The 13,697-nt window shown below is 38.8% G+C and overlaps 1 protein-coding gene across 1 annotated transcript in view; it reads left to right on the plus strand.

The window, feature by feature from the left end:
* Positions 1-13,697, plus strand: part of LOC141441026 (protein NDNF-like) — a 72,399-nt gene that overhangs the window by 41,452 nt on the left and 17,250 nt on the right. Inside the window, exon 6 of the mRNA XM_074105645.1 lies at positions 12,661-12,899. Within this exon, the coding sequence (XP_073961746.1) occupies positions 12,661-12,899 (239 nt within the window). The remainder of the gene's footprint in view (positions 1-12,660; positions 12,900-13,697) is intronic.

Genomic DNA, 13,697 nt, shown 5'->3' on the forward strand with positions numbered 1-13,697 from the left:
GCGTTAGGCCCCAGTTAATGCTCCCCGCCCCATTTAGTGACAATTTGTCTCGGTATCTTATCTTTTTTTATTACAAGCTTTTCTTTAGTTTGCCCCGTATTATTTATTTGGGTGTAATTTTGGAAGCAGACCCACATCCAGCAGTCCAATTGACTTGCAATTTTACATACACACACACACACACACACAAACATCACGCCTGTATTTCCAAATGGGGTAGGCAGAGCACACGAAACGTTACCGCTTCGGAGCCACTTTTAGCAATTTTAGGTTTTAAGTTTGACAGAAACGGTACAATAGTGACAGGGTGCTAGCCTGTTGCCTACGGTATACCTTAACCGCTTAGCCGCCTCTTACGACATCCACGGAAGAAATGGAAAGGTGTTTTTCTAACCCGACACCACGCGAGCCAAAAATTAAACTTTTAACAGAAACTTATTTATACCATAAATGTCACGGATAAATGTTGTTCTGTCTTTCCTTCTTTTTTCTCACACACACACAATTCTAAACAATATTTGCAAATGGCACGAATACACCTTTTCTTCATTTATAACATGATTTGAAAATCAGTGCTCAGGCCTGTGTTTCTAAGTCACATAACCCGTTAAACCCCAACATCCACTTACGAAAACGTATTTTTCAACGTTATGACGTCACGTTATCCAGACACTTAACGCGCCGTCATAACGTCCGACAGATTTATGAATGACTGGCATCTAACTTGACATCTTGACACGCTGCTCAAGCTGAAGGCCTCAATTTTTCAGAAAATGTTTTAGGAATCCATTGCCGATTAATAAGACAGAAAACTTTATGTATACACTAAGCTTTAGCCGTGGCTTGCTTGCGTAAACGTTACACATTACACCGCTTCATACCATGACCGTAATGGCAAATAGTAGATTGTACAACAAGAGCATAAAACGAGCCATTTTACCCGAGACGTTCATATAGCCACCCGAGCCGGTACGGCGAGGGTGGATAGACACGTCAAGGGGAAAATGGGTTTAATGCTCGAGTTTTACACTGCTTTTCACTTCGATGGCGAGGAAATGAAATATCAACAGTGGAAACAATTGTTCACTTACTGTGTATCTTTTATTGTTTATGTATTTTACATAACTATATTTTTTTAGTTTTATTGATTTATTTTGATTGAGTTTTAGTTTTATATAAATTAGAATTTATTAAAAAATATATGTAGAAACTTCTTTGTTTGTGGCTGTTTATACCTGATTGCCTTGGTCTTAGACGAAGATTTTACTTTATGCAATGGAGCATAAAAAACATTTTATGTCGCCTAGATCCAGCATAAATATGAACTTTACGAGCATGCGAACTGAAAAAATATTTTGTATCGAAAAATATGAGACTATAATAATATGCCCATTAAACTAGGACAGGGATGGGGAACGCGGGCCAAGTCCGGCCCGCGATCAAAACCCGTCATCTAAACTCATCTCGTCATCTCTCTGAGTGTGTTCTCCTCATCTTTGAGTGTGTCTTCAAGTACCTAACTTGGAGCCTGATTTCGACGCTTTAATTAATTAACAGTCAAAATTTCATCTTTCACACCGACCCAGCACATCAAAACAATACATTTATTATAGATACCTACATGATTTATTTTGGTTGTTACTTGATTAGATTTTTTTTTCGCTAATTGCTCCCTGGCCCGCGGAACTGTTGTGTGTATATGGCCCATCTCTAAATCTATTTCCCCATCCCTGCACTAGCACGTTTCGGTAACCAATCGTCGCCGTCGCGTGTCATGTATGCGGTGGTAGTTATTGTACGACCTGGACAATGCACGACCGATTTTGTACGACCTGATAATTCAATCACATGTCGCTTGGAACACGGGTCGAGCTTTATCACTCTATACCGATAATGTTCAAGGTGCTATTGGACAACCTGATTTTGTACGACCTAATAATCGGAGCAAACTTTGACAGAAAGCATTCGCACGATTGATCATGTTTTTCGTGTAGGTACACCGAATATTAATAAATTTAGTAGAAAATAACTTAATTTGGTACTGGCGCTTTGCCGGCCGCTTACGCGGCACGCTCGCTACGCTCGCTCGGCTCGCGCATTGTGGTCACAATTGGACCTAACACAACCTAACACAAATCTATGGTCATTCGATTCGATTGGATTCCGATTATAACGACGTACAATAACAGCTCGAGCATTAACAGGCCGGGCAAAAATTTGGACACCCTAACAATGCACGACCTAATATTGTACGACTTGATAATTATAATACAAAATGAGTTCGTATTATCAGGTCGTACAGTGATGGCTTGCAAAGTGGGGCTTCCGGAAAAACCCAAACACCCAGTGTGGCTGTGGGACGTCTTCCCAGAGCATGTCGCATTTGATGTCCTGCCCAGCATGCCCGTCCACCTGTACTGGGCGAGACCTCCGAGATGCAACGGACAAGGCAATAAACACCGCTGCTTTCTGGTCGCGAATACTTTAAACGAGTGAAGCCATCGACACGAGAAGAAGAAGAAGTGATGGCTGAGCAGTATAGGGTCGAGCATTACTGGTCCCCATGTATGCGTCTGACATTTCGTTTGACACTCCGTCTGACACGTTCCTATTACGGTTATTGCATGATACGGTGTAATGTGTACATAATTTATTGAATCAGGTGTTACTTTGCGGAGGTCCATATCAATGAACTAAAATAATTTCTTTGCTCACCCGCGACCTTATGATAGCTAAGTTTATGCAAAATATGCGTGTTCCATGCAGTTCGTCTACTTCCACTCCGTAAGAACAAGAACACACTTGCTGACTAGTCTAACATCTGGTAGCATGGTGTACAGTTGTGTTGCTCTGAAGATGAGCTCTGGTTGAGTTCGAAATGCGTCAGTTTAGTGTGGTGATGGTGATTGTGCGTGTTCTTACAGGTGGAGGAACACGCATATTTTGCATAAACTTAGCTGTCATAAGATCACGGGTGAGCAAAGAAATTAGAACAAATAAATATCACGGTACACTTGACACCAAATTGACCTACGAATAGTCCCAAAGTAAGCGAAGCTTATGTTATGCACACAAAAAAAATGACCATGGGAACTCCCAAAAATTACAACGTGGATTTCGTTAACGTTGCATCTAATAAAACACTAAAAGGCCGGCAACGGACCAATGACTCTCCTTGAGTAGTTGGTACTCATGGGCAGCGGTGATCATTTCCCATCAGATGACCCGCTTGCTCGTTTGCCTCCCTATCTTGATAAAAAGAACTTACACCTTCATGTCGAATCCTAGCGTTTGCTTACAAGAAAACGCGGCATGTTTACATTATTTATTATTATATTTATATTAATAAGCACTGTGATTTTATTTGTTGTACTTTTTAATGAATTTTAATGTAATATTGTGTTTTATGATTTATGCTTTTATGTAATCTGTTTAATAAATATGCACATTGTACATTTACGTAATAAACAAACTAGACCCCGTCCACGTCAAATTATTAGAATTGGAAACTTAATTAAAATCGGTAAAAGTTGCCATTTGTCTTGACTTATACCTACTTCGTTTTTTTAGCATTAGAAAAGGGTAAACAATCTTGACGAGTCTTTTTATTGAAAAACTTTTTCAAAAAACAATAAATACTTATTACTTATGATACCAAAATATTAATAATATAATGATCATAATGCCCTCGCTAATTGTTACATATTTGCTGTGGCTTATTTTTCAAAAGTGTATTTCAATAAAAAGACACGTCAAAATCGCTTACCTTCTTTCTAATGCTAAAAAAACCGGCGAAGAGCGTGTCGGACACGCCCAAAATAGGTACGTAGCCATTACGAATAAAAATAAGTAATATTTTTCTAAGGATTTCGTATTTTATACGGAATCTTCCAAGTTTAGGTATATTTTATACCTTAGGCTGCTATTTACTCATAAACTACTAATAATTCTCAGGAAAACTTAGCCGTTATAGTTTTCCTTGACAGTTTGATATACTTTACTACCATCCTGATTTTTTTAAAATTTTCCACCCACCTGTTTGTATTTTAGAGTGGGAGGGGGGGGGCGATCGATTTTAATTAAAATTTGCACTTTCAAGTAGAATATTTCGCAAACAAATCACTGAATCGAAAAATCGTCTTACCAAACCCCTAATGGTTTTAAAAGACCAATATAACGATACCCCATACTATAGGATTGGATGAGAAAAAAAATCACCCCCACTTTAAAAAATTAAAAAAAAAATTGTACTATTTTGTTGGATAGTTTCTAGCATTGATAGTCTCTGAGCAAAGCCGCGGGCGCACAGACAGACAGACAGACATGGCGAAACTATAAGGGTTCCGTTTTTGCCATTTTGGCTCCGGAACCCTAAAAATGAAGTATAGCTATGTCCTAAATTTAGAACGAGGATAAAAAGTCTCGCATCTAAAATTGTATTGTAAGTTTTTTATACTATTTGTAATAAAGCATTGATGATAAATAAAATCGTTGACGTTGTTTGTTCTCTTTTGCTTATGCGCCCGCGACATACTTTGGAATCCTAGCAGATCCTTCACCTTCCATCGACACATGTCAACACCGAGCTGTTCGAGCCACAACAATTAAATGCAAGGCTGTTCGAGCCACTTTTTATACCGTTATCCTTTCTCGATTACGATAGGAATTGTTTTTTGTCGTTTGTCACGATACTTAAGCGTGGACGGTTTATTCCATTTTCTGATTGACTTAAGGCGTGTTTTTCTTCGGTACAAAATGTTTGATTTATAAAGTTGTTTATTTTAATGATTACAACTTATGATTAGAATAGCTATCATAGTAGCCTACGACCGAATAAGGCTACTATAAAAGCAAAACCAGTCCGAAGTAAAATCAAACTTCTACTGACCTCACCGGCCTGGTACGGTATTTTCTCTTACGACTAGGTATACAAATTCGCTTACAGAGAGCATAAACAATATCCACTTTGTCATCCGACTTCAAAAAGGAGGAGATTCACAATTCGTCTCTCTCGTCGTCGGTAAAATTCTCATTTCATGCTATAATTTCAATTATATAGTATGAATGCATTATTATTAAATATACAAAAAACCGAGCCCATCAATCTTTCAAAGGGCCCGCAATGCCCTTTGCGTTGCGGGGGTCTAATGACGGCGGTGATTGCTTTCCATCAGGTAACCCGCATGCTAGTTCCCCTTTTAGATAAAAAAATAGATTTAATTATTATGAAAATTATTTTAGAGTAGCTTTTTTCCGCGGCTTCGCCCGCGTGGAACTCGGTTATCGCGCGCTGTTCCCTCGCGAACTGTGCATTTTCCAGGATAAAAAGTAGCCTATGACACTCTCTGGCCCATAAACTATTTCTATGCCAAAAATCACGTCGATCCGTCGCTCCGTTTCGACGTGAAAGACGGACAAACATACAAACACACACTTTCGCATTTTTAATATTAGTATGGATTAATTTGCTCGTTTCCAACTATGACATAAAAAGCAGGTAGGTAGATGTCTGCAACGCACAGCGCAAGCGCGCCTCACAAGAATATTCATTGGTAGGTAGCGACGTGGATGTATTATGCTGATTTTTATGACCCTAACTGTACTCATCATCCCAGCCTATATACGTCCCACTGCTGGGCACAGGCCTCCTCTTAGAACAAGAGGGCTTGGGCCATAGTTCCCACGCGGGCCCAGTGCGGATTGGGAACTTCGCACGCACCATTGAATCGCTTCGCAGGTTTGTGCAGGTTTCCTCACGATGTTTTCCTTCACCGCAAAGCTCGTGGTAAATTTCAAATCTAATTCCGCACATGAATTTCGAAAAACTCAGAGGTGCGAGCCGGGGTTCGAACCCACGACCCTCTGCTTGAGAGGCGATAGGTCAAACCACTAGGCCACCACGGCTTCAAACCACTAGGCCACCACGGCTAACTGTACTATCAGCGAAAATTTGTTTGAACAGTGCATGTCATATACATTTATGTATATTGTGAGATATAGAAGACAGAGAGCCATTCTTATGCAAAGGGATGTAATGAAGACGTGCTCTTTTGTGCTAGCGACATTGCTCATGTTCATGTACCATCAGCCAAATAAGTGGTCTATCAATTTTTAAACAAGTTCCTATCAAATAAATACGTCGCTAAAGTCGAACTTTCCAGTTGACAAACACTAGACGTTGGCGAACTAAAAGAATTTCCTTGCTCACCCGCGACCCCATGATAGGTAAGCCTATGCAAAATATGCTCATGCAGTCCCTCCACCTCCACACTGCAAGAACACACACAAGTCACACAAACCCATCCATCACCACCACCACACCACCATTATGTATGCACACGCATATTTTGCATAGGCTTAGCTATCATAAGGTCGCGGGTGAGCAAGGAAATTCTTTTAGTTCATTGATATGGACCTCCGCAAAGTAACGCCTGATTCAATAAATTACGTCTATTGGCATTATTGTTTTATGACATGCAAACGATTATCAACCCCATATTTGGCTGATGGTACAGTCACCAGCAACAATATCTGACACAACAAGCGTGTATAAATATCTAATACGACTAAGCTCTATTTCTAGGGCCGAAAGGACGTGTCAGATATTTTTACACGCTCCGCTGTGGCAGATAATATTATAAAGCTGGTGACTCAAAGTCAAAGTCAAAGTCAAAATATCTTTATTCAATTTAGGCTATAACAAGCACTTATGAATGTCAAAAAAAAAATCTACCACCGGTTCGAAAAACCTCTGCTGAGAAGAATCCGGCAAGAAACTCAACGAGGTATATATTTTTTTTAAAACAGATTTACAATATATTATTAAATGATATGTATACATCACAAGTATTAACACAACTTTATTTTTAACACAGTAGGTTCGCTATTTGAAGGATCGCTAATGCGGATCGGAATTATTTCCAAATATCCTGTCCATGATATAATCATTAACTTTGTAATACGCCTTTGATATTAATGTCTTCTTGACAATAGATCTGAATTTTGTATCCGTTTCATTTATAATATTTTATTTTATTATAGACTGTACGAGTTCATAACCTCTTTCAGTACAAGATTCACCGCTTTCTTAATCAAAATAATATAACTTTAACTCTCATGACATTAAACATGTTGATGAAATTACTAAATTAAACGATTATACATCAAGATTCAGCTCTACCTACTACACCGTATCATGCCATAACCGTAACAGGAACGTGTCAGAAACGGAACGTCAAGTGCATTCATGAGACGCGACGGCGACGGTTGGTTAGGAAACGTGCTACTGGGCATAGGTCTCAAACTTTTCAATACAAAGAATATATTTTTCCCTGACTCGTTGCTATTACGGTGTTGGTAGAGACCTTTATAAGTCAGGAACGATCCAACTAGTTTCGATCTATTCGGACGATCGTTTTCACAGGCGACTGCGTTCACGATGGTGGCACTCCATCTTAGTCCACATCTTCGCTTACCATCAGACGTGACTGTGGTCAAACGTTGGCCTATACAAAGATAAAAAACTTCATCAGTTAAGATTGGTTTTTGGATTATTTTTGTATTTTTTATTTCAACTCCAAATTTGTTACTTTTACGATCATCCCGTGGAATCCAACGAAAATACAAACTGAAACATGGATGCACAGAAAAAATACAGAAAAAGAGACCAGCGCTGGGAATCGAACCCGGGTCCTCAGCATTCCGTGCCGCGTGCCATACCCCTACACCACCACTGGACAGGAGTCTAGACACAAATTTCTCCCATGCACCACACATTTCAGCCTGCTTTTTCCTTTCTTAGCCACTTAAGCAGCGACACTAGCGACATCTATGTTTTAGCTCTCATCGAGAACACTCAACACTCCTTCGGAACTAACCGCTCACCCGGACAAGAGATGTCGCTATCAAGCAATCAAATTAAGATTGGTTTTGGAGTCTTTAAGTGGCTAAAAAAGGAGAAAATCAGGCTTAAATGTGTGAGAAATTGTGTCTAGACTCCTGTCCAGTGATGGTGTAAGGGTATGGCACGCAGCACGGAATGCTCAGGACCTGGGTTCGTTTCCCAGCGCTGATCTCTTTTTCTGGGTATTTTCTGTGCATCCATGTTGCAGTTTGTATTTTCATCAGTTTCCTTGCTCAGTAAAATTAAATTGTATTGGTCGATTTTCTTTTGTCTACATGTCAAGTTCTTCCAAAGAATTTGATCTGAAACGTAGAGGCGACAGGTCTTTGTTTTTGTGTAGGACAATCTTCTCGGATACCATGGATTCCATCACATAGTTTGAATTGGCAGTGGTGATAAACTTCGCCATTATGTCAAAGGAATCCTGTAGGGCTGGATGCCAGCTAGCATGCTTTTTGTTCCAGTTCCAGTAAAATACTACTAATATATTTTTTAAATAAAAACGAAAAATATTTGTATCTAAATTACAAGAAACTTATAGAAGATGTGTTATTTTTAATGTCAATGACAAGGTACCTACAATTTTTAAAAAAAACATCATCATCATCACCACATCAGCCGTTGGACGTCCTGTTGTCCAGCAGTGGTGTAAGGGTTAGGTAGGACGGTAGGTAGCACGGATTGCTGAGGACCTGGGTTCAATTCCCAGTGCTGGTCTTTTTTTCTGGTTTTCCTGTGCATCCATGTCTCAGTTTGTATTTTCGATATGGTTTCACGGGATACCCGTAAACGTAACAAATTTGGAGTTGAAATAAAAAATACAAAAAAGACTCCAAAATCCAATCATAAGAAATACATCATCTGTTCATGAGATACAGCCTGGTGATAGACAGACAGACGGACAGTGGAGTCTTAGTAATAGGGCCCCGTTTTTACACTTTGAGTACGGAACCCTAAAAAACAATGTAATTGTGAAAAAATAAAGTCAATGTCAAAATATCTTTATTCAACTTTAACAAGCACTATATATATGAATGTCAAAAAAAATCTACTAAGTACCGGTTCGGAAAAACCTTGAGAAGAATCCGGCAAGAAACTCAACAAGATATATGTATATATTTAAAGAAATACGAGTGTAATGCACTCAAAAACTGAAAATGATGACCAGCATGAACTTTTGTTATTTTAATAATAATGATGTTTCCGAAACGTTCATTTTTAGGGTTCCGTAGCCAAATGGCAAAAAACGGAACCGTTATGGATTCGTCATGTCTGTCTGTCCGTCCCTATGTCACAGCCACTTTTTTCCGAAACTATAAGAACTATACTGTTGAAACTTGGTAAGTACCTAGATGTCTTCTGCAAACCGCATTAAGATTTTCACACAAAAATTGGAAAAAAAAAACAATAAGTTTTGGGGGTTCCCTCTACTTAGACCGGAAACTCAAAAAAAATAATTTTTTTTTTCATCAAACCCATACGTGTATCGGATATATGGCTTCAAAAATGATATTGAGGTTTCTAATATAATTATTTTTCCAAACTAAATAGTTTGCGCGAGAGACACTTCCAAAGTGGTAAAATGTGTGCCCAAACCCCTCCCCCCCCTGAAACTTCTAAAATAAGAGAATGATAAAACATAAAAAAATATATGATTTACTCGTACATTACCATGCAAACTTCCACCGAAAGTTGGTTTGAACGAGATCTAGTAAGTAGTTTTTTTTAATACGTTATCGTAAAATAAGGGAAAATTTTATATAATGTTACTTGTTGCTACGGAACCCTTCATGGGTGAGTCCGACTCGCACTTGGCCGCTTTTTTTATATAAGAGGGGGAAACGAGCATGGGGGTCACCTGATGGGAAGCAATCACCGCCGCCCACGGACACTAGTCAACACGAGGGGTATCACAGGTGCGTTGCCGACCCTTTGAGAGACTGGTCATTTTGTGATGTGGGCTAGGAACCTTGTGCTCATTTTGCGATCTTGTATTACAAGTAACCTAATATTAACAGTATGAGCCTAATCGATTAGAACGGGCAAAGCAGCGTACATAACCTAGTCTATTATATCATTAAGTGGTTAATTAAAAACTCAATTGTCCTTATAACGTGCCGCTTTTGGAAAAACAGCCGTCGTTCGCAGAAGCGAAATTATGTATGCGGGTTGTGTGCAAGTAAACAAGTTTTTCTGCCCTTGGGAGCTATGGATGATACCATAATATGAAATAGGTATTCTAGGGTTCCAATGACATTGCGCTAAATCCAACTTGAATATTCTGAGAAGTAAGATTTAAAGTTAGTCAACTTTCCCCAACCGGTAAATCAAAACGATCACACTAAATGTTGCAAAAAACATTTGCTTAACCTTTTTGTCCAATCTTAATTTTATTGTAGCGATTGTTGACGGAACCCTGCTGAAGCTAAAGTTCAACTCACACTTCACCCTCTTTTAGGATTCTTTACTGAAGGTAACGTACGACGCTGTCCGTCTGTCTATCTGTCACAAGTACGTAATGGGTAGACAGCTAAAATTTACCAATTATGTGTTCTAGTGTCAGGGAAAAAATTAAAAACTTTATAATTTGCCAGTCAGTAGCTATATTTTCTAAACATAAACAGGTAGAGTCATGTGGGGTAAAGGCACGCAGTTGGTAAGTGTACGCAATCCCATAAATTTCAGTCCGAAATGTATGTGATTGCGTACACTTACTCACTGCGTACGTTTACCCCACGTGACCCTAACTAATCAGTTTGAGATGTACAGTCAACCAATTTGATTTCTGGGCCACCATGGAACCTTATTGTATTGTAAAACTCTTTTTCATCACTTAAGCTCTGAAAGTAGGTTGCATTTAACTTGAAATCCGTGTTGTAAATTCGATTTACATCTTCAGGGATGTAAGTAAATTTAAAAATCGAATGGTGCTCCTTTGTATTCACGAACTGGTAAACAAAGAGATTGTAATGCGTAATACTTACCTTCAAACCTCCATGCTGGCATAATGCTGCTGGCTAGTGCTGGCTGAATGTGCCACAGTATAGAGCGCGAAGCCATTAAAAAAAAAACAAAAGACGGTTTGGCGATATAAATTTTCTTCCGCTCTGTTACAAATTGCGTGTTATTATTCATAACGTTTTTTTTATTTCCCCGCATTTGTGATGAAAAGTAGTGTTCAACTCGAGTGTAAATGATAAATTACAACCCTTGTCTATCAATCTACTATATTCTACATAAAAGCAAAGCACATGAAATTAACAGATAACAACATAATAGATCAGAATACTTGTCATAGTAAATAATTTGCAGTGTCAAAACATGAAGGCTACCTTGATTGCAACCCCCCAAATAAAACCCTCGACCTTAATGTGCTTGTCATGAAACCCGTGGTCGGTAAATGAGTCATTGCGCGTACAAATTTTCCTGTCATGAAGCCCAAGGTCGGTAAATGAGTAAATGTCCGTACTGATGATGCTGCGCATAGCGTAGCAGCAGGACCACATGCACACGCAGCTCAGGCACATGCTGAGGGAGGGGGAGGGCGGCGCTGCCAAGAGCGCAGCCTAAGGTATCGCCAATATTTGGAACAATTATATTTTTTCTTTTAGAAATATAAAATTTTACTCGCAAATGTGATGAAAAACATTGTATGTCGCACGGGCGGTACTAGAATTACGAACATCGACTCATTAAAGCCCTCAGTCTTCGACTTCGGGCTTCTAATAGACTCTCGTTCGTAATTCCTTATTTACCGCCCTTAAGACACAATGTACTATTATTTTTCTATAACATTATTTATCGAATGACTTTGAATGTTATTACGACACGGTGCTGTGGTGGCCTATTTAGGAATCAAATTGGTTGGCTATACAGAGCCCTCGGTACGCTATAGTTAGACTCGCTCTCGGCCGGCGTCTTGTGCCTTATCATTGATTTTGCTGTACATGCCATTTGCAACTGGATTTGATGTAATCCTTACAGCAACGGCTTGCGGTTGAGTTTGCCGTTTCATGTCTCAAAACATCCGTATGCACACAACAGTATATTACAGGAGTCACCACAAAACTCGAATAATATAGAAAACTAACTAACCTAAATATGTATTAAGTAGGTAGGTACTTATTATTGTTACATATCATATGCATAATAATATCAAAATATACGACCCTTTAAGCGGGCGAACCTATCTTTAATTAGGTATCGAGTGTTAGAAGAGCTTCTGAGTAAAATGTACGAAATGCGGGGTCATTTTATAAGAATTCAAAAAAAATTAGGTCAATGTGAAGACAATAAATCATGCGGATCAAAATTTTGTAAAATTAATACTGATTTGGTCACTTCTCATCCCTTTGTTTTCCAATATAAAAACAAAACAATAGAGTAGGTACCTATTCAACGAGCTCCAAATAACAACACCGAATTTTTTGGTAGGTATAGGTAAATTTGTCCCCTTTTTTGCTCATCTTTGACTGAATGGGCGCCCCTTTAAAAAAACATTTTTTGGACAATTTTATATGACTGAGTCATCGAGTGCTAATAAGTACAAAAATGTGAAAATTTTTAATCAACACGTTTCAACAGAGTGACAGCAATAGACCTCCGCTTGGACCGTCGGAACCTTAAAAATCATCATCATCAACCCAGCCTATTTAAGTCCTACTGCTGGGCACAAGCCTCCTCTCAGAATAAGAGGGCTTGGGCAGTAATTCCCCCGCTTAAAATTACCTACTGACTAATAAAAAACAATGTTTCAGCCCAATCGACCCGCAAGCCACGAGTTACTGTATCGTAGCTTCACATAGAACAAACTACACATCGCTTTGTGCTGCTCAATACGACTCCAAATCGAGTATCGATTGCAGGAACAGAATCGATGACACTAAATTAAATCGTTTCGAGAACAAAACTAGAGAAAACAATTCAGTAGAAGATACCGACGCATATGGCATTTATGAGGGCAATTTTAAGAATATTTACAGAAGAAGGAAGTTCGGTAAGTGTCAGGTTTTTGTTTTAATGTTTATTTGGGCACAAACCGTACAATTTAACTTAGATCTAACAAACTTTATATCTAACACTAACCAATAAAGATGCCACCGTTAGATAATACATTAAAATTAAAGTGGTTTGGTGTATCCACATTTGTGCAAAACATTTGAAACAAGAGGAAGTCAAAGAATTGTATACTAAACTAATAAAATGTAGTTAACCACTAACTAAACCTAAAAGAGAAGCCTTAAATCTAAGCAGAGAAACATTAAATACTTCTGCTTCAGAAAATGATCTATTATACATTACATGGTTTACTTACAAAACCATTGCTTACATAATTGGTTCGAGAAAAGGGGACTCGAAATAAATTATTATTATTATTATTTATGCGACTGGGTGGCAAACGAGCAAGTGGGTCTCCTGGTGGTAAGAGATCACCACCGCCCATAAACATCTGCAACACCAGGGGTATTCACCGGCTGTCTTACTCTCCACGCCGAAACACAACAGTGCAAGCACTGCTGCTTCACGGCGGGATTATCGAGCAAGATGGTGGTAGCAATCAGGGCGGACCTTGCACAAGGTCCTACCACCTTATTAGTTCGGCGACTATTCATTCGAGGAACTCTAAACCTTATTTCACCAAGAAGAGAGGGAGAATCAACAAGACCAGACATGAATTTGAATAAAAATAACTGATCTTTCAATGTGCGTCGGCTTTCGAGAGAGACAATAATTTTGTACAAAATGTAAGCCCTTATTTTTTGATTTTCTGGTACAGTAAGCAGCAGAAGTAGAT

This window comes from Choristoneura fumiferana, chromosome 23 (genome assembly GCF_025370935.1).
Source record: "Choristoneura fumiferana chromosome 23, NRCan_CFum_1, whole genome shotgun sequence".
In the NCBI taxonomy this organism is placed as follows: domain Eukaryota; kingdom Metazoa; phylum Arthropoda; class Insecta; order Lepidoptera; family Tortricidae; genus Choristoneura; species Choristoneura fumiferana.